The 25,657-nt window shown below is 34.7% G+C and overlaps 1 protein-coding gene and 1 non-coding gene across 2 annotated transcripts; both read left to right on the top strand.

Annotated features, from left to right (window-relative positions):
- Window positions 1-595: 595 nt before the first annotated feature.
- Window positions 596-25,357, top strand: LOC102620970 (zinc finger CCCH domain-containing protein 5-like; the record flags this gene model as incomplete). Its single annotated transcript, XM_052434907.1, has 8 exons — window positions 596-664; window positions 2,823-3,148; window positions 3,252-3,381; window positions 3,504-3,661; window positions 10,866-10,962; window positions 23,919-24,035; window positions 24,931-25,005; window positions 25,158-25,357. Coding segments are annotated over 8 exons (1,161 nt in total), but the record flags the coding sequence as incomplete, so codon positions are not given.
- On the top strand, window positions 21,278-21,381 carry LOC127900516 (small nucleolar RNA R71). The gene has a single exon (XR_008052700.1). It is a non-coding gene; the product is annotated as a small nucleolar RNA R71 (small nucleolar RNA).
- Window positions 25,358-25,657: the final 300 nt, after the last annotated feature.

The raw sequence follows: 25,657 nt of genomic DNA, 5'->3' as shown, positions 1-25,657 counted from the left end.
TGTGTATTGTTGTGCAAATTTTATTGAACTCGCAAACGCACGAATCTATTATAGAATAAGTTAACGGTGACGAGTGTCGCTGCCACAAGGAGGTGGATTTTAATTATGTGTAGAAATAATTTTCTATGGTGGTTGATTGGATTTGTGGTGGAAGTGATTTAAATTATCCTAAAAATTCAAATTAGAATGGCGAGAATAAATTGAAGTGAAAACTATTATAATTGAAGCACTTGGGTATCTGGATCTGCATCAACATATACCATAGGCTAAATATTCCTTATTAATGCCAATTAAATCATGAGGGGGGGTATCCACACCTCATGAACCACACTCTAATCAATATGGTGCTAAGGGCTTATCGTGTCAAATAATAATAACCTTGTAATAGGGAGCCGGTGAAACAATGGCGATATCTGACAAGATTATTACTATTTATCGACGAAAAGTCAAAACATCCACAATAATTAGAGGGAAAGAGAAAGTAAATTTACCAAATAAAGCCCATGACACATGTTGAGACTTCACCTTCAACCCAAGCTTGAAATAAAATTAGCAACTCATAATTGAACTAGGGGCAAAATGAGAATTTATTAAAATACGTAGAAAATACAAGATGGAGAAGGAATTACAAAAAATTGAACTCAAAAATGAATTCAAAGATCCCTAAATTAGGGGGGGGAGAGCCCCCTTTTTATAGATACACTGAGTAAATCATGGCCATCGGATTAAAAATATTTTGGACGCTCATGATTGCGCCACGTCATCAATCAACAGTATGAGGTTTGACCACTTGGTTTGAATAGTACACAGTTTGACTACGTGGTTTGGTTGTAAATAATCCTGTGTATGTGCATGTACCGTACGTACGATTTTTTGTCCACTAACATGCTGTCACGTCACCGATCAACAGTGCATAAGCATTTTAGTCCAATGGAATCGTGACACCTCATCAGTCAATGCCATATCATCGGTCAATGCCACGTCATCGTTCCGTATGTGTGAACAGTAACATCGACAGTACCGTACATGTGAATAGTATCATTTTTCCTTTTATGCTCCCCTAAGGTTTTCGATTGTCCTGAGTTCAAAAGTGATGTCTATTTTGCTATCTAATCTCTCGTTTATTATGAAATGACCATGATGCCCCTAAAATACATAAAATACTTAATTAAAATAAAACATACATAATTAAATCAAAAGAGACTTAAATACTCAAAAGTAAGGGTTGTTAGTAAGATTGAAATGTAAAATGATGATTTTCTCTTTTATAAATATATACTTTCTAACACTCAACATGTATCCTTATGGAGCCGTAGAAATTGAGAATCTAAAGGATGGTGTCACATTTAAAGTTAATGGTCAAAGATTGAAACTATATCTAGAATACCAACCACATGAAGCAGACACAAAAATCAATTTGAGTGACCCATCAAATCTTGATTAAGCCTTTTTGTTTTAATTTTTTGTGAATTGGTTTTGCTTTTACTTCATCGTTTGAATTGTTTGATTTTTTTTTCTTTTTCCCTATGTCTTGAATGAAGTGCATTACGTTATCTCTTGTTTAAGTGTGTTATTTGACAATTGTGCTTTAGCTCACCAAATTCTTATACTTGTCATGAGTACCTCTATGAGAAATATCATTTTCAAACATTTTAAAGAACTTTTACATGTAAAATTTCACCTGGGAAAATTGCTTCGATTTTGTAAATCACGTCCTATTTAGGATCCATAACTACCAGAGTTAGTATCCCACGTTAAATATCTAGAAAAACAACTCAAAGAAATAGAGGATGATATTTATGATCTGCAATTAGAGCCGGAGGTAAATTTAATAAAAAGATGAAGGTGAGTTATATTCTTTGCGTGTGTTTTTTTTTTATTTTGTTGTTCTTCTTAACTTTGGATTTGATTTTACAGATTTGATTCATTTTGTTTTTATTCACTCTCCAATATAAAATGGCGGATAACGGTACTCCGTGATTTTTTAAGTTGGTATTTTCAGTTTCCCACAATAACAGAACCCTAAAATCAAGCATGGAAGAAATACAACATAAACTGCATAAGTGTTTTCCTTCTCTCCCTCAAAATGCTTTTAAGAAGATTTACAAAGCTCGTTGTGAACGACTGCGTTTGCTAATGATCAATGGGATTCCTGCTGACATTTGTTGGCTAATTGAAGCAAAGGTCCGACTGGCAGGTGAGTTTTCTAATCCATTTGTTTCCTACATGCCTGGTTTTGGTAAAAGTACATTTGCTAAAAAAAAGAAGAGTTGAGCGACTTGTCTCTAAACATTACTAGAAAAATGGTCTTTACTGATACTTGTGTTCTGACACTTTATTTAAAAGTATCAGTATATACATATATTTGGATCATTTTCCGCGTTTAACAAATATGTATCACTAATTACTAAAACTGAAGTATCAATAGTTTTAGTAATAGCGATCAATGACGCTTAGGTATCAGCAATTAAAAATTATCATTTTAATTTTGTTTTAGTCTGAATTCGAACCCAAGACCTCTTAAACCTAGAGCTTCTACATTAAATTTAAAGACCACTAGGCTACGAATTATTTTTAATTTTTTTAGAGTTGTGCTTTTTGAGTGGATAAAAACAAAACAAATGGACAAGTCTTATCTTATCCAAAATACAACTTTTCAACCCCCTCTACCAAAGTATTTGTTCCCTCTTAAGCTCCCCAAATCTGAAAAATCCCTAACATCCAAATTGTCAAAAAGTGCTCAGGTCTTATCTTTTTGTTTGGCCGGCATAGTGCTGCGAAATCAAAGGTCAATAAGCAGTAATGGAAGATAATGAGTGCAGAGATGGCAGGAAGAAGGTAAGACTGAACATAATGGAGCTGGCCAACATGATAAGTGTTCCCATGTCTCTAACCGCTGCCATCCGTCTCCACGTACCGAATGCCATCTTGCAACGTATCCTTCGCTTGCTCACCAGCTACGGCGTGTTCTCGGAGCATCACAAATTTGGAGGCGAAAGGAGAATGAATGTGATGAGGATGATGATTGGGAATATGTTGAAGAATGGCCTGCAGAAATTATATGGCAAGGAAATGAGATTATTATGAGGAAGAAAAAGGTCAGAGTTCCGAAGAAGGATGCGAACCCACTAAGTAAAAAAGAGGTAATTTTGACTCTATTGACAACTATGTTAGGCTTGTTTCTACTTTACTTCAGGATGCCCATTCTCTTCGGTTATGGCAAAAATTAAACTTTCTACGTTATTACTTCCTTTACAGGATGTTGATAGGCCTACATCAAATCCTCTGCCCCCACAATCAGAAACCTTTGCTGATCACCAGAATGCACAACAGGCATTGGAGACTGTTGCTCAACAAGTGCCCAATTTTGGAACTGAACAGGCATGCCTTTTCTTTCAATCTGTCTATCTGAAATTTTCAATTTGCAATTACTGTATTATATTTCATTTCTATTATATTTGCCTGTTTATCATGGTCAATCATGTTTTTATTATATATGGCAGGATAAAGCTCATTGTCCTTTCCATTTGAAGACTGGAGCTTGTCGGTTTGGTCAGAGATGCAGCAGAGTTCATTTTTACCCTAATAAAGCGTGCACTCTGCTCATCAAGAATATGTATAATGGTCCCGGGCTTGCTTGGGAGCAAGATGAGGGGCTCGAGGTATGTAATTGTTGATTCTTGTATCCTAATAAGAACTCTTCCAAACTTCTATACTTTTGTGCAATTTGTTGGATCATTTTATTGAAATACTAGCTAGGTAACCCAAGAGGGGGGGTGAATTGGAATTTTAAAAATTATCCTAGGCAAACCACACAACAATTCAATCTAATGCCTTAATCAATTCGAAAACAATAAATTCAATGAAACACAATATTAAAAGAGTAAGGGAAGAGAAAACGAACACAAGGATTTTTACGTGGTTCGGCTATCCCCGCCTACGTCCATGCCTCCAAGCTCACCCGGCTTGAGGATTTCACTATCCAAGCCTCCCAAGGCTTCAAATGTTTACAATTGACTTCAAGGTGTCAATGAACCTTTACAACAAGAGATTATCTCTCCAATCTCTTCACCCCAAGTGTCTCTCACACTTGTACTCTCACAATTTGATGAGAAATGATAAATACAACAATGAATCTCTCTTTAAGAGTGGATATACAAATTATAGCTCAATGATGATTCAACAAATGATGATTTACGAAATGGAAGCTCAATATATGTTGTGTGCACTTGTTTATGCTTGCTTGAGTTACTAAAAATGAATTGGTTTTGAGTTTATATAGTTTGAACTCAAAAACTAGCCGTTACTAGCCGTTATGCACATTTTTGGTCGTAACCGGCTTGCCGTTTAACCATATCCGGTAAGCCGCTTTCGTTCTGGTGCTTACTGCCCCGTATCCGGCTTGTCGTTTATCAGCATCCGGTAAGCCGCTTGCTACAGTAACTGCTACAGTAAAATATTTTCTGAAATTCACAGTTTTACCCCAAAACTTTATAAAACTGTAGTATGGCCCAAAACGTTATGAAATGTTACAAATAAGTCCAATTTCAGAATTTCTAAATAATTCTTTGTTAATCCCAAAACTTTCTGAAATTATGATATAGCTAAAAATACTATGAAACTTTTCAAATAAGTCATTTACCAAAATTTCAAGCAATACTTGTTTATTTCAAAGTTTTCAAAATTCTTTCAATGAAACCATAAACTTTGAAAAACAACCAATTTCATAAAATCATTTTTCCATTAAATATGAAACATTTATAATGTAAAAATAATGATTTATTTAAAAAGAATATTAAATAATTTGGGCTTAAAAGATTAATCATTCTTAATCTTGTTTGTTATCATCAAAATCAATATCATGGAAACATATATGTTAACAATCTCCCCCTTTTTTATGATGACAAACATTTCATGTGTTTAAACAACCATTTTTCATAAAATCATTTTTTCATTAAATATAAAACATTTATAATATGAAAATAATGATTTATTTAAAATATATAAAAAATAATTTGAGCTTAAAAGATTAATCATTCTTAATCTTGTTTGTTATCATCAAAATCATCATTATGAAAATATATATGTTAACAATCTCCCCTTTTTTGATGATGACAAACATTTCATGTATTTAAAGAATGATTACACAAATTGCTCTCCCTAAATATAATCTTCTTTTACAATTTGCCAATTAGCTAAATTAACATATTTAAATACATGGATTTTTCTCCCCCTCATCATCAAAAAGAAAAAACTCAATTGGCAAAAAAAATAAGAAATTTTTATAAATTTGAAAACATTTATTCTTCTCCCCCTTCATCATAAAAAAGAAAACGTAAAGGAAAAGAATAAGAGTAGCAAATTTGTTACCAATGTTGTCCGAATAGAAATTTCAACAAAATCTCCCCCTAACAACAAGCATCACCTCAAACACAAGATTAGTGATATTACTCACAAATTATCATCATATCTCAAAATCATCAAGTCCTCACCATAATCACATATCATCAAAATCATCAAAAGAATCAAATATCAATGATCAAAACAACTACTCAAAATGCATATTATTCAAAAACATATTATATGCTCCCTCTAAATATATAGCCAATTAAAAATTTAACCAAAATGATTTTATCCAAAAAAAATATCATATTTATCTCCCCTTTCATCATAAAAAAGAAAAGATAGATAGATGCAATTGAAACAAAATCATTAAAAATAATTCAATAAAGATATTACCCATTTTGTGCGAGAAAAAATTTCGGCAAAGTCTCCCCTTTAAAAATGAACAAATCCTTAAATACACAACATGGTTAAAAATACTTCCATATAAGCTTAAACAATTATAATAAATCAACAACTCCATCCATTCATCAAGCAATGCACATATAATCATTAATCATCAAAATCAATATGAATTCCTCAAACACTTGTAACAATTAAATCCGAGGATTCCATAATCATATATCAACCATTAAAAGAATGCTCAAAATGCATATTATTTCCCCCAATTTATATCATTAAAATGATTTATTACTTTGTCTCCCCCTTTGGACAATAAAAATGTTCAAAAAGCATATTATCCAAAATAGAACAAGTAATAAGCTAAGCAAGGGAATGCAAAAGTCATAAGAGCATAATGGCAATATATAGATTATCAAAATCAACATATGCCATTATAGATCATCAAAATCAACATAGCTAAAAAGCCATCATTATGAGCTAAAGAACAAGTGATCAAATCCATTATTACAAATGCTCACATATATTTTTAAGTGATGATCTAGTAGTTACACCTTGGGATGGATCTTCAAAATTAAATTCTTAAGGTGAGAAGAAATATACCTCCACTCTTTAGGGAGTGTTTGAGAAGTACCTTCATCTTACTCCGCATTTGTTTCTTCATGTTGCTCATCTTGATTTTCAAGTGATGCATTCTTTTGGCTATCATTTGATAATCTTCTTGTAGCTTTTCATCTACATTATCATCAACAACAACTTTCTCCATAGAGGAAGAATTAGACTCATCAAATATAACATGTATAAATTCTTCCACAATCAAATTTGCCAAGATTATCTTTTGTGCTCAAAATAAAACATTTGCATCCAAATATCAAATAATAATCATCATCAATCCACAATGAAAGCAACAATGCATATGAAAATGTAGGTGCATAATATAATAGAAAACTATGGTAAAATCCATAAGGAGAGCACACTATGGAAGTGGTAATTTGAAATACTTAAAATGAACAAATTCGAATTTTTTTAAGCTATTGAGTAAAATGAGTAAGTTTGAATCAATTAAAAAGATTTTAGACACAAGAATGGATGGGGAATAATTTATATGAATCAATTTGGATTGAAAACGAATGAGAATGATGGATTTTGGAATGAAATCAAGTGAGGAGTAATTGGCTTTTAGTGAGAGAGAGAGAAACGGAAAGCCGAAAGAGAGGGAGAAGATGAATAGTTGAAATAGCATCCGAAACCGGATTGCCGAATGAGCTTAACCGGAAATCCGGTTGGTTCCAGCAAATGTTTCACGCAAATCCGGTTTTCCGGATAACACGAACCGGCTTGCCGGTTGGATCTAGAAGATAGCAAGAGAGAATCGGCTTGCCGGTTTGCCAAAATGCAGCTCGAAATCGGAATTCCGAATTGACAGAACCGGAAATCCGGTTTGGTCCAACAAGCGTTCCTTGCGAATCCGGCTTTCCGGTTTTGCTAACCGGTAGTCCGATTTGAGGCAGAAATTAACGTGCAAGCAAAACAATTAAATTATCTTGCCTCATCTTTTTCTCCTAGATCATGCTCAAATAATTATCCTCACAAGTTTTCATCAAGCAACTTCTCCATCCTTCCTTATTTGTGGTACCTACAAAAAAATTATTCAAGTTGTATACTTTGGTACCCAAATATTCTTGGGTCCTTGAGTGTTAGCAATGGTTCCTTTTGGAACCCAAATACATTTTGCTCCATAATACACATTTCTTTTAATAGGACATCTATTCTTCATATGACCATTTTGATTGCAATAATGACATACAATTTTATGATCACTTGTGGAGGTAGCCTTAACAAAATAATTCTTATAATATTTTTGTTTCAAGTAAGGCTTATACCCAAGTCCTCCTTTATCAAACACACATTTTTGTGAATTAAGCATGTTATCCAACATCTTTTGCCCATTTGTAAATTTTAAGACAATCTTATTTAGCTCATTACTCTTTTTCTTAAGCACATCATTTTCTTTCATCAATTTATCAACATGTGATTTTTCATACTCATACGAAATATTTTGTTGACATTTAAATGATGCAATCCTATCATGTAACAATTCATTATCTAATTTCAATTCTTTGATCTTTTCATCTAATGAATCATTATATTTTTGTAAAGCATCCTTTTCATTTTTCAAGTTATCTATATGTGATTCTAGATGCTTGTGTGAAGTGCTAAATTTCTCATTTGATAATGCAACTTCATCATGCAATGTTTTATTCTCTAATTCTAATCCTTTAATCTTCTCATTCAATGACTCATTGCATTTTTGCATGGCATCCTTTTCATTTGTAGATTCTAGCAATTTCTTTTTAAGGCATGCATTCTTTTTACCAATTTTCATCCACTCATCATACAATTCTTTAAACGCATAATGTAATTCATCATAAGTAGGAAGATCATTTACCTCATCAAGTTCATCATCCGATTTATCTCCAATTGCCATAAGTGCCAAATTCGACACTTCATGAAATTCCTCCTCGTTTGTAGTCTCCTCATACACAATTTCAAGTTTTCTCCAAATTTCATAAGCATTAGAACAATTTGAAACTCTATGAAATTCATTTTTATCTAAAGCACAAAATAAAGCATTCATAGCCTTGGAATTTAAAGTCATATTTTTCTTATCCAATTCACTTAAAGCATTCTTTCTAGGAATGAGTAAATCATCACAAACAACTTCCCAAATTTCATAATCTAAAGCTTGTAAATAAATTCTCATCCTAGCTTTCCAATAAGGATAATCATTTCCATCGAAAAATGGAGGTCTAGTGATAGATTGGCCTTCCATGATGGTTGAGCTAATTTGGGTTGCTATGGATCTTTAACTCTAGACGGTTAAGTCTACACAAGAGCACCTCGCTCTGATACCAAATGAAATATTAGCTAGGTAACCCAAGAGGGGGGGTGAATTGGAATTTTAAAAATTATCCTAGGCAAACCACACAACAATTCAATCTAATGCCTTAATCAATTCGAAAACAATAAATTCAATGAAACACAATATTAAAAGAGTAAGGGAAGAGAAAACAAACACAAGGATTTTTACGTGGTTCGGCTATCCCCGCCTACGTCCACGCCTCCAAGCTCACCCGGCTTGAGGATTTCACTATCCAAGCCTCCCAAGGCTTCAAATGTTTACAATTGACTTCAAGGTGTCAATGAACCTTTACAACAAGAGATTATCTCTCCAATCTCTTCACCCCAAGTGTCTCTCACACTTGTACTCTCACAATTTGATGAGAAATGATAAATACAACAATGAATCTCTCTTTAAGAGTGGATATACAAATTATAGCTCAATGATGATTCAACAAATGATGATTTACGAAATGGAAGCTCAATATATGTTGCGTGCACTTGTTTATGCTTGCTTGAGTTACCAAAAATGAATTGGTTTTGAGTTTATATAGTTTGAACTCAAAAACTAGCCGTTACTAGCCGTTATGCACATTTTTGGTCGTAACCGGCTTGCCGTTTAACCATATCCGGTAAGCCGCTTTCGTTCTGGTGCTTACTGCCCCGTATCCGGCTTGTCGTTTATCAGCATCCGGTAAGCCGCTTGCTACAGTAACTGCTACAGTAAAATATTTTCTAAAATTCACAGTTTTACCCCAAAACTTTATAAAACTGTAGTATGGCCCAAAACGTTATGAAATGTTACAAATAAGTCCAATTTCAGAATTTCTAAATAATTCTTTGTTAATCCCAAAACTTTCTGAAATTATGATATAGCTAAAAATACTATGAAACTTTTCAAATAAGTCATTTACCAAAATTTCAAGCAATACTTGTTTATTTCAAAGTTTTCAAAATTCTTTCAATGAAACCATAAACTTTGAAAAACAACCAATTTCATAAAATCATTTTTCCATTAAATATGAAACATTTATAATGTAAAAATAATGATTTATTTAAAAAGAATATTAAATAATTTGGGCTTAAAAGATTAATCATTCTTAATCTTGTTTGTTACCATCAAAATCAATATCATGAAAACATATATGTTAACATTTATATACGCATTGTCCTTGCTATATAGAAGATGCTTTTTATACAGAAAAATATTTTTCCAGTTGATATACTGTAATGTGTTTATAACTATTCTAGATAGTATCACTGGTGAGTTCTTTTGAGTTCACATTTTATTTCTTTTCTTTGACTATGTGAAATCAGAGATTTATGTTTTCATAACGATGGAGATTCATGGTGTTGGCCTTGATTGGGTAAGAGTGAAGGCTATGAGCTATTTTGTATCCTACATGCTGCAAATGATTTTAGCTATTACGAAATTTCTTGTTTATATGTTTGGCTTATTTCTCTTTCTTTCTTTCGTTCTTTCTTTCTTTCTTTCTTTCTTTCTTTCTTTCTTTCTCTCTCTCACTAGTCACATAACTGTACAACTCTGTTTGAGTTAAAAATTTCTCCTTAACAACTAGTAGTTTCTTGTGGAATATACTATATATCGTTGATTGTCAGAGCTGGTCATCTAACAATGGTCATTACTTTGGAAGGTTTGGGATTGTTTGCCACAACACCTATTTATTGACACATGTTGTTGGTGCTCTTCATTTACTTTAGAATGTGTCGGGGGAGATAAAAAGCTGGAGAAAAAGAAGTTGCTTTGATTGATGCAAATTAAATTAGTTGAACACATGATAGGTTTCATTTCAGTCTATTATACAGATGAGAAAATATTAGCCATTAGGTGAGGATTAAATTGCAGGTTATATATATCTTGTCCCTTAGTTGTGTATTTTGAATAGTGTTAACCATGTCAATGGAGATTATGGTTAATAGTTGTCTCCGTGTTAATCCACTACCCTTTGACCATTATCTGGAAGAACAAAATGCAAATTGAGAAACTAATCAAATTGATAACTATCATAGTGAAGTTTCAAGTTATATGCTAGAGTATTTTTATAAGTTGTTTCACCTCCTGATAAATATCATTTTGTTTTTCCAAGGTCAAAATAAAGCATTCTTGACAGACTATACTTTCATACTTTTCTTTTGATTTTATGCTTTTAATGTTAACATACGCAAATTTTTTTTTGGTTGATTTGCCTTCTTTCTTTTCGGTATACAGATGAAGAAGTTGAACGCTCTTATGAAGAATTTTATGAGGATGTTCATACGGAGTTCCTGAAGTTTGGTGAAATTGTCAATTTCAAGTTTGTTAACTATTTTCTGTAAATGTACTTGCTGTCTTGGAGTTTCTGAAGTTTCTTTATTTCTATTACCCTTTTCTTAGGTTCTTCAAATATCTCAATTTTGAGATTAACAAATATGATAAATATGAAGAAAACTAGCTGTTACCATTTTCTTTGACAATAATGACAGAGCCGCAAACAAATTTTTACAGCTTAGTGTGTACTGTTGTGCAAATTTTAATGTACTCGCAAGCGCACGAATCTATTGTAGTGTAGACTAATGGTGACGAGTGTCGATCCCACGAGGAGGTGGATTTTAATTATATATAGAATTAATTTTGTAAATGGGTAGTTGGATTTATGGTGGAAATGATTTGGAATATGCTAATACTTAAATTAAAATGGCGAGAATAAATTCTAAAATTGGAATTGCAATGGAGAGAATAAATTAAAGAGAATTCTATTAAAATGACGTACTTGGGTATCTGGATCTGTATCAACATGCATCATGGGCTAAATAATCCGTATTAATGCCAATTAAATCATGAGGGGGGAATCCACACCTCATGAACCATGCTCTAATCAATATGGTGCTAAGGGCTTATCGTGCCAAATAATAATAACCTTATACTAGAGAGCCGGTGTAACCAAGGCGGTATCTAGACAAGACTATTATTATTTGTCGACGAGAAGTCAAAACATCCACAAAAATTAGAGGGGAAGAGAAAATAAATTTACCAAATTAAGCCCATGACACATGTTGAGACTTCACCTTCAACCCAAGCTTGAAAGAAAATTAGCCACTCATAATTGAACTAGGGGTAAAATGGGAATTTATTAAAATACGAAGAAAATACAAGATGGAGAGGGAATTACAAAAAATGGATCCCAAAAATGGATTCAGAGATATCCAATTAGGGGGGAGAGGCCCCCTTTTTATAGATATATGGAGTAAATCATGGCCATCGGATTAAAAACAGTTTGGACGCTCAGGATTGCGCCACGTCATCAGTCAACAGTCCACGGTTTGACCACGCGGATGAACAGTAACACGGTTTGACCCGACTTTGAACAGTAATGCGGTTTGACCCGGATGAACAGTAACGCGGTTTGGTTGAAAATAATCATGTGTGATGCATGCACCGTACGCGAGATTTTTCGTCCACTGATATGCTGCCACGTCACCATCAACAGTACATAAGAATTTTAGTCTAACAGGATCGTGACACCTCATCAGTCAATGCCACATCATCGGTCAATGTGAACAGTGTCGTGAACAGTAACGTATACAGTACCGTACACGTGAATAGTACCGTACATGTGAATAGTGCCATTTTTCCTTTTATGCTCCTCTTAAGGTTTTCGACTGTCCTGAGTTCAAAAGTGATGTCTGTTTTGCCGTCTGATCTCTCCTTTATTGTGAAATGACTATAATGCCCCTAAAATACATAAAATACTTAATTAAAATAAAACACATGTAATTAAATCACAAGAAGGTTAAATACTAAAAGTAAGGGTTGTTAGTAAGACTTTAAATGTAAAATGACGGTTTTCTCCTTTATAAATATGCATTTTCTAACACTCAACACACCCCCCAACCAGCTTATTGCTAGTCCCTAGCAAATGAAGCGAAAATAAAATTCAAATTCAAAATGATTTTTTTTAAAAAAAAAAAAAAATTTAGAAACACTCGTGTTTATTCAATGAGATTAATGATAGCAATCAAATAAAAGTATAAGCATTATCTCCAGTCTAAAGTAACATCACACCCACATCAACCATCCACATGAATCAGCCCAGTAGACTTTGTTATAGCTACTTTCAAGAATGACATGTCAAACCCCAAAATCTCACTGGAGGTAGTGACACTCTCACAAAGAAATTAAACCCAATAAAAATAGTCACTCCAATGAATGATAATTGAGAGAAAATAATGAAGAAGTGATATCACATGCTCTCACCAAGATGAAATAAATATGCCCTCAGCTTAAAAATAATACGATCTCAAGTCAAATAAAAATTGTTAGTCAACCCAATTTATTTATTTTTTTTTTTTTATGTACGACTACATCTTTTTAGCCCATATAACTAGCTTCTACTTCAGATTATAGTTCCCTAAAATCAGGAAGGACTTTTATTAGGATGTAACGTAGGCTAGGGACATGGTTAACAAAGAAAGGAAATAAGGAAAACAAAGTGTATGTTTGAGAAAAATGCAGAGAATTTTTTTTTTTCGGAAGTTGCAAGGTGGATTTCACCTATTATTGTTATTTTTATTCTTTTGAAACAACAACTTTTGTTTTGTTGTTTTTTTTTTTTTTTGCTATAACTTCACTGAACAACATAATTATTTACATTTTCTCAAACATAAATAGGTGATGAAACTTATAAGATATCGGGTAATACTCCAAATCGGAGTGGGTCAAGATGATAAGTTGACAAAGAAAATGTTTTTTTTTTTTAAAGGCTCAAAAGGGTTAACTATGGATATTTAATAAAATGGATGGCTAGAAAGGCTCAAACGGATCAAAGATGGCATTTCCATCGTCTTTTAGGGCTCTAAATAACCTTCCATATCTACTAGTTAGATGGGCCTCCAAATGTAGCAACACACTTTTTTTTTTTTTATTAAGGGTTAACTCAAAAGAAATCTAGAGATCGTGTATACAATAATAAACTGTTAAGCTGTATAAAGAATGGGCAAAAGGGTTACTCTCCAAAAAATTATAGGCTCAAAAACTCACTTGGTACTTATTATGACATGTTCATTCCTTCAAGCAACTCATATATGTCTCCGACATCAACATGTAGAGTAGCAAACATAATGTAACATCACTTAAGACCAAAGATAATACAAATACTAAAATTTAAAATTAATCATGTCACCCAATATTAAAACAAATCACACAATTTTTTTTTTTAAACAACATTCTACCCCCCAACCTATTCTAAACATGAAATGAAAATATGCATGCAGAAATGTGAAAATGATGCATAAAAACTAATTAGAAAAGTTACACGTAAAATGATAGAAAACGAAAATGATTTTTTTTTAAAAAAAAAGAAGATGCATTTCTAGAGGAACTACACTCCATATTCAGCCATCTTCGACTCAAAAGTTGGAAAATGTATATTTATAGAGGAGAAATTAAAAAGAAGAAAAATAAACATAAACACATAATAAAGAAAAAAGAAAATGTCTGAATTTTTTTTTAAGTTTTTTTTTTAATTAATTTTTTTTAAACGATGAAGATGCGTTTCTAGAGTCACTACACTCCATATTCAGCCATCTTCAACACAAAAAGTTAGCAACAGTTAGTTTCTACAACAAAAAATTAGTAAAAACTTAACCAAAATTCCATAATTGTCGACTATTCCCTCCCCCCAACCAGAACGAAACATTGTCCTCAATGTTTGAAATGAAAGAAGTAGAGTTTAGAAGACATCACCTGGGTGGTACAACACAGAAGAAAATATTTACAGGCGGAGAGTTAAATTTAATTTGTACTTTTTATTGCTGCTACTGTTACCATCATTATTTGGACGCTCCAACACAAAGGTCCAGGGGTCTGGCTCCGGTCTATAAGCTTGTAACATATCAAGTAGCTCATTAGCAGTGTGAGCACAAATAAAAAGCTTTTTCACATTAGAAGGAATGAAATAGTTTTTTATTGCATGGTTAAGAAATGCGATAAAGCCATCATAGAAGTTATTGACATTTAACAAACCGATGGGTTTCTAGTGGATGTGCAGATGGCCCCAAGATGCTAGTGTGATAAGTGCCTCTAGTGTTGCAAGATCTCCTGGAAGGAAAATAAAAGCATCAGCATGATTAAGCATTTCAGTTATTCTTTCTTGCATACCTGAGACGACTAACTCTTCTCCAGTTGATGAGTCAGACGAACTGCCCAATGGTTTTAGAACTCTTGGGATGATGCCTAACACTTGACTTCCTCTGATAAAAGCTGCTTCTGAGACCATTTTTGATAACCCTCGGTTACCTCCTCCATACACCAAGTGTAATTTTCTTGCTGCTATGCTTCGACCAAGATCTATGGCTGCCTCAACGAACTTTTTATGTTTGCCATATGTAAATCCAGAAAGCACACAAATGTTCTTGAATTGTTTATTGGTAGTAGCTGACATTGTGATACTTTTCAAAAACAATTTGTGAGTGCTTGACAAAAAAGAAATCACATTTAAGAGTCTTGGTGATAGTGGGTCATGGTTGTGTATGAGGTAATATGTCAGTGTCAAATAACGCGTAAAGCACGTGGCTCGCAAGTCAAAAAGAAAACAGTAAAAAGGAAAAAGCAAACAGTAATAAAATTATTAAAGACAATAATGCAAACAATAAGACAATAGTGAAATAAAATAACAATAAAGTAAAAGGATATTTACAGGTAGTTGCGACTGTGGCTCACATCTTCCTCTGGTTTTACGTCCAGAAACGGCTTGAACGCCCTCTATGGGTCGAGGATAGGCTTCCTATCCAGTTTTCTTATAAACTGGCAAACAGGGTCGTTTATAGTCAGATTCCCGAGACTATATCGTGCATGCTCTTTCTGGAATAATGGCCATAACTGGAGAATCGCTCCTTGCACATATCCACTGGGATGCGTTTCAAGAGACAAAAGGATATCATCCAATGACTCCTTATTCAAGCCATCCCTAATGAATTGAATCTTATCTTCCCTGTTATCAGACATCATTCTTAAAGAACATGGGTTTTTATTGCAACTCATTCTGGCACACTTATGACAAGCAACAGAAATTCTTCGAGCTCGTCGTTTTCTTGCATAATTTCCTTTACCACAACCAGGCATGTATGCAATAAATTTTGGAGGTAACTCACCTGCCGATCGTACTTTCACTTCGATTAACCAACGGATGTCAGCAGGTATGTTATTCCTCATGAGTAATCGCATGCGTTCGGACCGAGCTTTGTAGATCATAAGGAGGGCATTCTGAGGAAGTGAAGGGAATCGCTTGTGAAGTTTCGCTAGAATCTCGTTTCTGTCCATACCTTCGCCTCAAAATATCAGTTATTATGGGAAACTGAAGTAACCGACTTGATTGTCACGGAGTACCGTTATCCACCACTTCACCGGGGTAACAAACTAAAGCACACAAACAGAAAAACAAATTGAAACACACAAAGAAAATTAAAATCGTCCTCTTATTGAATTTACCTCAAGCTCCAACTGGATGTCGTAAACACTTCTCTCAATGTCTCTGAGTTGGCGTTCTAAACCCTCAACATAGGCTACTAACTCTGGTGGTTGTAGAGCCCAAATGCGTTGTGTTTTACAAAATTGAATCTGCCTTTTGAGATGAGTTTTGACACGTTGAAGTGGTTTAAGAATGTTCAGGAGGAACGGTCTAAGTATGAGACTCATGATTAAAAATGATAAGAGAAAACTTAATGGTAAAATAAACACACTTATGCAAAAACAATTTCAATTAGCAAAAGAATAATAATAAAAAGAAAGAAAGAAAAATCAAATCAACGAAAAGAAGAAAAAAAAATCAATTCAAATTTGGTGGGTCACTCAAATTTATTTCGGTGTCTTCGTCATGTGGTTGGTACTCTAGATATGGCTTTAATCTTTGACCATTAACTTTAAACGTGACACCGTTCTTTGGGTCTTTAATTTCAATTGCCCCATGTGGAAAAACAGTATGAACAATAAATGGGCCAGACCAACGAGAGCGTAACTTACCTGGGAATAGGTGCAAGCGAGAATTGAATAAAAGCACTTTCTGACCTGGAGTGAACGATTTTCTCATAATTTGCTTATCATGGAAGACTTTCATTCGTTGCTTGTAAATCTTGGCATTTTCGTATGCATCTTTGCGAATTTCTTCAAGTTCTGCTAGCTGTAATCTTCTTCCTGAGCTGGCTTGCTGCATGTCAAAATTGAATTTCTTGATAGCCCAATATGCACGATGCTCGAGTTCCACAGGTAGGTGGCAAGCTTTTCTATACACTAGCCTGTAGGGTGACATCCCAATCGAGGTCTTGAAAGCCGTTCTATATGCCCATAATGCATCATCAAGTCTTAATGACCAATCTTTCATGTCTGGCCTCACCGTTTTTTCTAATATGTGCTTTATTTCTCGATTGGATATCTCAACTTGGCCACTGGTTTGCGGATGATACGGAGTTGCCACTTTGTGTGTGATTGAATACTTTGTCAAAAGAGCTTTGAATGCTTTGTTACAAAAGTGGGCACCACCATCACTGATTATCGCTCGTGGGAATCCAAAGCGTGAAACAATGTTGCTTTTCAAAAATGCTATCACCACCTTGTGATCATTGGTCCTACATGGAATTGCTTCTACCCATTTCGATACGTAGTCAACAGCAACCAATATGTATTGATGGCCAAAAGACGGGGGAAAGGGTCCCATGAAGTCGATACCCCATACGTCAAAAATCTCAACCACTAAAATTGGATTTAGTGGCATCATGTTCCTTCGTGTATTGCTCCCCATTCATTGACACCTATCACATGAAGAACAGAAAGTGTAAGCGTCTCGAAATATAGATGGCCAATAGAAACCACATTGTAAAACTTTAGTCGCTGTTTTCTTAGTACTGAAATGGCCTCCACAAGCTTGTTCATGGCAGAATGAAAGAATATTCTGAATTTCATTTTCTGGGACACATCGTCTAACAATTTGATCAGCACAATACTTGAACAAATACGGGTCATCCCAAAAGAAATTCTTTATCTCTGCAAAGAATTTAGCCTTGTCTTGCTTGGTCCAATGCTCTGGAAGTTTACCTGTAACAAGATAATTAACTATATCAGCATACCAAGGTAATACTTCCACACTCATTAATTGTTCATCTGGAAATGACTCATTTAATGGTAATTGTTCTATAATTGTGTCAAAATGGAGACGAGAAAGATGGTCCGCCACAACATTTTCTGTCCCTTTCTTATCTTTGAATTCCAAGTCAAATTCCTGCAAAAGTAACACCCAACGAATTAGTCTAGCTTTTGCATCTTTCTTTGTGAGAAGATATTTAAGAGCAGCATGATCCGTGAATATAATTATTTTACAACCAATGAGATATGATCGAAATTTTTCCAATGCAAACACTACTGCTAGCATTTCTTTTTCAGTAGTTGAATAGTTCAACTGTGCATCATTTAATGTCATACTAGCATAGTAAATAACGTGGGGAATTCGATCAACTCTTTGTCCTAATACTGCTCCTACTGCATAGTCAGATGCATCACACATGAGCTCAAATGGTAAGCTCCAGTTTGGGGGCTGAATGATGGGTGATGATGTCAACAAATGCTTTAATTTTTCAAATGCCACAAGACATGAATCATTAAAGACAAAAGGTGCATCCTTAGCAAGTAAATTGCATAAGGGTCTAGAAACTTTGCTAAAATCTTTAATGAAACGTCTATAGAAACCAGCATGCCCAAGGAAAGATCTTACTTCTCTGACTGTTTTGGGTGGAGGAAGATTAGAAATGAGATCCACCTTGGCTTTGTCAACCTCAATACCTTTGCTAGAAATGATGTGACCGAGAACAATACCTTGTTTTACCATAAAATGGCATTTCTCCCAATTTAAGACCAAGTTCTTCTCGATACATCTCTGCAGAACTAGTGTTAGATGATGTAAACATTGATCAAACGAATCACCAAAGACAGAAAAGTCATCCATAAAGACTTCAAGGAATCGTTCAACCATATCAGAAAAAAATGCTTAACATGCATCGTTGAAATGTAGCAGGTGCATTACATAATCCAAATGGCATTCTCCTATATGCAAATGTGCCAAAAGGGCAAGTGAAAGTAGTTTTCTCTTGATCTTTTGGTGCTATGGGAATCTGATTATATCCTGAGTAGCCATCTAGAAAGCAATAAAATTCATGGCCTGCTAATCTATCAAGTATTTGATCAATAAATGGTAAAGGAAAATGGTCTTTACGTGTGACAGAATTCAACTTTCTATAATCAATGCATACACGCCATCCTGTAGTTACTCTAGTGGGTATCAATTCATTATCAGCATTGGTAATTACTGTGACTCCTGACTTTTTGGGGACAACTTGTACAGGACTAACCCATGAACTATCAGAAATGGGGTAAATGATACCAGCATCTAATAGCTTAAGGACTTCTGTTCTAACAACTTCTTTCATATTAGGATTTAACCGACGTTGCATTTCCCTAGTAGTTTTAGCATTTTCATCAAGGTGAATGTAATGCATGCAGTCTACTGGGTTTATACCTTTTATGTCTGCTATGGTCCATCCTAATACTCCTTTGTGCTCTTTCAAAACATCCAACAACTTACCTTTTTGTTCGTCATTGAGGGATGCTGAGATGATTACCGGTAGAGTACTTTCTTCTCCCAAAAATGCATATTCCAAAGTGTTGGGCAATGGTTTGAGCTCGAGTTTCGGTGGTGATTCTGATGATGGGATGAGTTTCTTCTCTGATGGTGCTAGTTGCTCAACTCTTGACTTCCATTTATTAGTGTTCATATATGGTGCTGAGTCAAGCAGGGCGTTGACCTCATCGACCGATCTGTCAATATCAAAATTCAAACCAAAGTGAGTTAAACATGTTTGTAAAGGATCATCACTAAGGTTTGAAACAAAAGTATCATCAACTAATGCTTCAATTAAATCCACATCAACAATTCCATCATCTGCATTGTGAGGTTGTTTGGCAATATTGAAGATGTTCAGCTCCATAGTCATGTTGCCGAAAGACAATTGCATATTTCCAGTCCTGCATTGAATGTGAGCATCCACAGTTGCCAAGAAAGGTCGGCCTAGAATAATGGGGATGTGCTTCCTTGAATCCTGTATTGGTTGAGTGTCAATTACAATGAAATCAACAAGAAAATAAAACTTGTCTACCTGGATAAGCACGTCCTCCACAATACCACGAGGTATTTTCGTGGACCGATCTGCAAGCTGTAACACCACTGGAGTTGGGTGTAATTCTCCAAGTCCAAGTTTCACGAATACAGAGTAAGGCAAAAGATTTACACTAGCTCCTAAATCCAACAAAGCATTCTCAATTGTGTGGTTCCCTATACTACATGAGATAGTGGGGGAGCCTGGGTCTTTGCATTTTAAAGAAATTTTATGTTGGAGTATAGAACTAACGTTTTCTGTTAAAAATGCCTTCTTTTGAACATGCATATTTCTCTTTTTAGTACAAAGGTCTTTAAGAAACTTGGCATAAGATGGAACTTGCTTAATAGCATCGAGCAAAGGGATGTTAACACTTACCTGTTTGAAGATTTCGAGAATCTCACCTGTGGATTTTCCCTTTTTGCCTTTTGCTAACCTCTTAGGAAATTGAGCTTTCAGAACGTATTCTCGTGGGTTGGTTTCTTCTTTCTCCTCCGGTGATGAGTCATCAATATTCACAGGTACAATTTGATTTTCTTTTGTCACCGGCATCTCCACTTTGTTGTCGACTTCCTTTCCTTTTCGCAAGGTCATTACTGCTTTGACCTCTCCATGCTGCTGTGGTGAACTGGTACTTGCTTCATGCACTCCTTTAGGATTAGGCACTGGTTGACTTGGAAACTTGCCTTTCTCAACAGTCATTGCCAAGGTCTGAACTGAAGAAGCAAGTTGTCCCACCATCTTCTCGAGGCTTGAAACTGATTGAGCTTGTGAGTTGAAGCCTGCTCTCAACTCATTTCGTAGTCCATCAATGGTGCGATTCTGTTGCTCAATCGTGGAGTGAGTAAGATTTTTGAAATTCTGGAATGCATCCTCCCATGGTCTGGGTTGAGAGTAGTTCTGGTTCTGATTGTATGGTCTAAATGGGGGCTGAGAGGCTTGAGGATTTTGTGGAATTGGTTGCATTGGTGGAGCTGGAGCTGCTGGTCCATTCTGTTGGAATCCTTGAGACCATGAAAAATTGGGGTGGTCTCTCCATCCAGGGTTATATGTGTTGGAGTATAGGTTGTAATTTGATGGCTTTCTCATTACACCTATGGCATTGGCTTGATCTGAGTATGAGTCATGGTCATGTGGTTCTGTTGATTTCGCAGTTGATAACGATGCTATTTGTCGAGCAAGACCTTCAACCATCTCCTTGACTTCTTTGATTCCCGAAGTTGATTCGCCAATTTGAACCTCATTCACTCCTTTAATTCTTCTAGTATTCCTGAGTGATCGACTCCGTTGTTGGGAATTATCTGCTTGTCGCTGGAAGAATTCCCAAATCTCTGATGCACTTTTTGACATTAGCTCTCCTCCACTTGTTGCCATTAGCCATTCTTGCACATTCGGCAATAATCCCTCCAAAAAGTATTGGCATTGGTGCCATTTCTCATACCCATGATGTGGACACTTCAAGAGTAGCCCATTGAATCGCTCCCATGTTTCGAAAAATTGCTCGTCATCTTTCTGGGTAAACTCCGAGATTTCCCTGCGAATAGCATTGGTTTTATGCACTGGGAAATATTTATTCAAAAATTTTGTAACCATTTGTTCCCATGATGCAATGCTATTAGCAGGCAATGTATTAAGCCATGAACGAGCTCTATCCTTTAAAGAAAATGGGAATAGTCTAAGTTTAACATCATCATCTGAAAAATTCTCATATTTGAATGTTTGACAAATGGCATGAAAATCATTCAAATGATTATATGGATCCTCATTTTCTAGGCCATAAAATGTAGGGAGACAATTTAGCACACTAGGTTTTAGTTCAAAGCTCCTAGCAGCTACATTAGGGTATCTTATGCATGATGTGCTCAAATTAGCTAAAGGACTGAAGTAGTCCTTAAATGGCCTCTCTTGTGGTTGCAAATCCATTTCAAATTTATTTTTAATGTGCTTTTGTGTGCGAAGTGTTTTTTCTAATTCAAGGTCGATAGGTTCAAGATTAGGTAATAATGACCTACGACCATGCATGCAAAACAAATAAAATAAAAAATAAAGATGGGAACAAAACAAATAAAAATAAAGAAGAGGGAGAAATTACGATACTAACCTTATTGCGCTATTACAATCTTTCTATAAAAATACACAAAAATAAATACGTTAAAGAAATTAACTAAAAATTAAATTAATAAGATAAACAAAAAAAAATTACAAAGAAAAATAAATGGAAAATTAAATTAAAGAATTTTAAAGAAGAGAAAAAGAAAAGAAATACTAACCTTTAAATGTAGATTCACTTTTTTTTCTTTTTTTTTAATTTAATAAAAAAAAATACAAGAAAACAAATAAAAGAAATTATTCACAAAAATTAATTCTATGAATTAAAATTACTTACCTCCCCGGCAACGGCGCCAAAAACTTGTTGTGCAAATTTTAATGTACTCGCAAGCGCACGAATCTATTGTAGTGTAGACTAATGGTGACGAGTGTCGATCCCACGAGCAGGTGGATTTTAATTATATATAGAATTAATTTTGTAAATGGGTAGTTGGATTTATGGTGGAAATGATTTGGAATATGCTAATACTTAAATTAAAATGGCGAGAATAAATTCTAAAATTGGAATTGCAATGGAGAGAATAAATTAAAGAGAATTCTATTAAAATGACGTACTTGGGTACCTGGATCTGTATCAACATGCATCATGGGCTAAATAATCCGTATTAATGCCAATTAAATCATGAGGGGGGAATCCACACCTCATGAACCATGCTCTAATCAATATGGTACTAAGGGCTTATCGTGCCAAATAATAATAACCTTATACTAGAGAGCCGGTGTAACCAAGGCGGTATCTAGACAAGACTATTATTATTTGTCGACGAGAAGTCAAAACATCCACAAAAATTAGAGGGGAAGAGAAAATAAATTTACCAAATTAAGCCCATGACACATGTTGAGACTTCACCTTCAACCCAAGCTTGAAAGAAAATTAGCCACTCATAATTGAACTAGGGGCAAAATGGGAATTTATTAAAATACGAAGAAAATACAAGATGGAGAGGGAATTACAAAAAATGGATCCCAAAAATGGATTCAGAGATATCCAATTAGGGGGGAGAGGCCCCCTTTTTATAGTTACATGGAGTAAATCATAGCCATCGGATTAAAAACAGTTTGGACGCTCAGGATTGCGCCACGTCATCAGTCAACAGTCCACGGTTTGACCACGCGGATGAACAGTAACACGGTTTGACCCGACTTTGAACAGTAATGCGGTTTGACCCGGATGAACAGTAACGCGGTTTGGTTGAAAATAATCCTGTGTGATGCATGCACCGTACGCGAGATTTTTCGTCCACTGATATGATGCCACGTCACCATCAACAGTACATAAGAATTTTAGTCCAACAGGATCGTGACACCTCATCAGTCAATGCCACATCATCGGTCAATGTGAACAGTGTCGTGAACAGTAACATATACAGTACCGTACACGTGAATAGTACCGTACATGTGAATAGTGCCATTTTTCCTTTTATGCTCCTCTTAAGGTTTTCGACTGTCCTGAGTTCAAAAGTGATGTCTGTTTTGCCGTCTGATCTCTCCTTTATTGTGAAATGACTATAATGCCCCTAAAATACATAAAATACTTAATTAAAATAAAACACATGTAATTAAATCACAAGAAGGTTAAATACATAAAAGTAAGGGTTGTTAGTAAGACTTTAAATGTAAAATGACGGTTTTCTCCTTTATAAATATGCATTTTCTAACACTCAACATGTACCAACTGATGTGGTATGAAGAGCTTGGCTGAAAAGTGATAACAGTTATTTTTTTCAATTATGTTGACCTAGAATGGTTTTATACAATCAATCTCCTCATGCCATATTAGTTTGTATGCCCTTGTTTGTACAAGATGGCTGTGGTTCTTTTATTACTCTTTCTTAAATCATTCTCTGGCCTCCCAGATTAATTGAAACTCTATGCACATTATTTAGCATTTCTTGTAGACTCAGTATTCTGTAAGATTTAGGCATGGGTTTCTTCCTTTTCTGCTTATACTAACTAACAAATATGTGCAGGTGTGTAGAAATGGTTCTTCCCACTTGAGAGGAAGTGTCTATGTTCACTATAAGTCGCTGGAATCAGCTATTCTCGCTTACCATTCTGTCAATGGTTGTTACTTTACTGGGAAACAGGTCTTTGTGAAGAATTGTTGGAGCTTACTTTCTACTTTATATTTATTTGTTTTATATAAAGTAACTACTATTTAAAAAATGTTTGGCTCTCAGTGAATAGGCCTTGCCACTTTTCATGTTTATGATAGAAATTCCAGAATACTGATATCCTGTCATTTTGATCCTCTTTGTCTGCCTGCATTCCTGGTAATTGGTGCTTGTTAAAATGGATTGAATTAAAGCTCTTGGCATTGGGTATAAGATTTGGTTTATCCGACAAACTTCAGTTGTAAAGCTTACAGCATGTCTTCTTGGAGGCTGTATTTGAATGTCCCAACATGTTGATAGGATTTGGATAGTCTTAAATACCAGGGCAGCTTTCTTAGCAAAGGGAGATTGAAAAGGCATGATCTAGGAGAAGCTTCTACTTTCTTAAGAGAAGCTTCTACTTTCTTAAGTCATTGTTTAAGGGTTGTTTTTGCAGTATTCGTTGGGGTTTAGTTGTTCCGTAATTGTTCCAATTGTCCATTCAACTTAAATTGCTGTGCATTGTACTAAAATTGCTTTACTTGTTTGATTGGTCTGAAAGTTGAAGAAAATTATTAAAATAATTTCATTTTATTGCTATGAGAACAGTTGTTTCACTATTTATTTACTTTACAGAAGATTCCTGACTAGTTTCCTTTAGACTTGACAGTGGTAAAATTGCAATGGGTTAAGCTGTGAAAAATTATATGCTTAGTGAACGCCAGCACATTCTCCCATCTTTTAACTATCTGTGGACACCGTTGACATAGTCTAATCTAAAATTTTTCTCCATGCTTAAATTGTAATCAACACATTACTATTTACTGAATTTTACAGCTTGTCATTTTCTGGATGGTGATGGTTTATTTATTTGTGTGTTTCTTGACAGATCACATGTGAATTTATTAATGTGACTAGATGGAAGATTGCCATATGTGGGGAATATATGAAGTCAAGACTAAAGGTACAGCCAATTGTCTCATTTTTCAGAGTTATAATTGTGCGGCTTATAAATTTGCTTTTTTCTTTGCCATTTTGCTTTTGATACGAAATGAGTTTGTTTCTTTTCTTCTTTTCTTTACACTCTTATTATCTTCGTTGGGCATATTTTAACAGACATGCTCTCGTGGAATGGCTTGCAATTTTATCCACTGTTTCCGCAACCCTAGCGGAGACTATGAATGGGCTGATTGGGATAAACCACCTCCAAGATATTGGGTGAAAAAGATGGCTGCTTTATTTGGTTATTCTGATGAATCTGGGACCTGGAATCAAGAACGCTCAGGTAAACGAGGAACAAGATAGATTCAACTAATGCCGACAGGTATGCTTTTATTACTAGTCATAGACACTAAAAATTGTACTTGGTATATATGAACTCTTGTTTATTTAATTCACTTTCTGTTATTTGAATTTTTTAGTTTAAACTTCCATGTTTGACCGATGATTTTGAGAGGTTTCTTCATAGTATCGTTCTCTTCATTTGTGTTTTCTTCAAGTCTCCTAACTCGATTTTCTTAGAAGCAATGAATAATGAAAAGATGTTCTCACAATGCAAGATTTAAAGAAAGTTCTTCTGTTGGTTTTTTGGTCTATTGTTCGAGTTTAAAACCCAC

The sequence above is a fragment of the Citrus sinensis genome, chromosome 2 (assembly GCF_022201045.2).
Source record: "Citrus sinensis cultivar Valencia sweet orange chromosome 2, DVS_A1.0, whole genome shotgun sequence".
Classification (NCBI taxonomy): domain Eukaryota; kingdom Viridiplantae; phylum Streptophyta; class Magnoliopsida; order Sapindales; family Rutaceae; genus Citrus; species Citrus sinensis.
The sequence above is the reverse complement of the archived record's forward strand: the minus strand, read 5'-3'. Positions and strand labels throughout refer to the sequence as shown.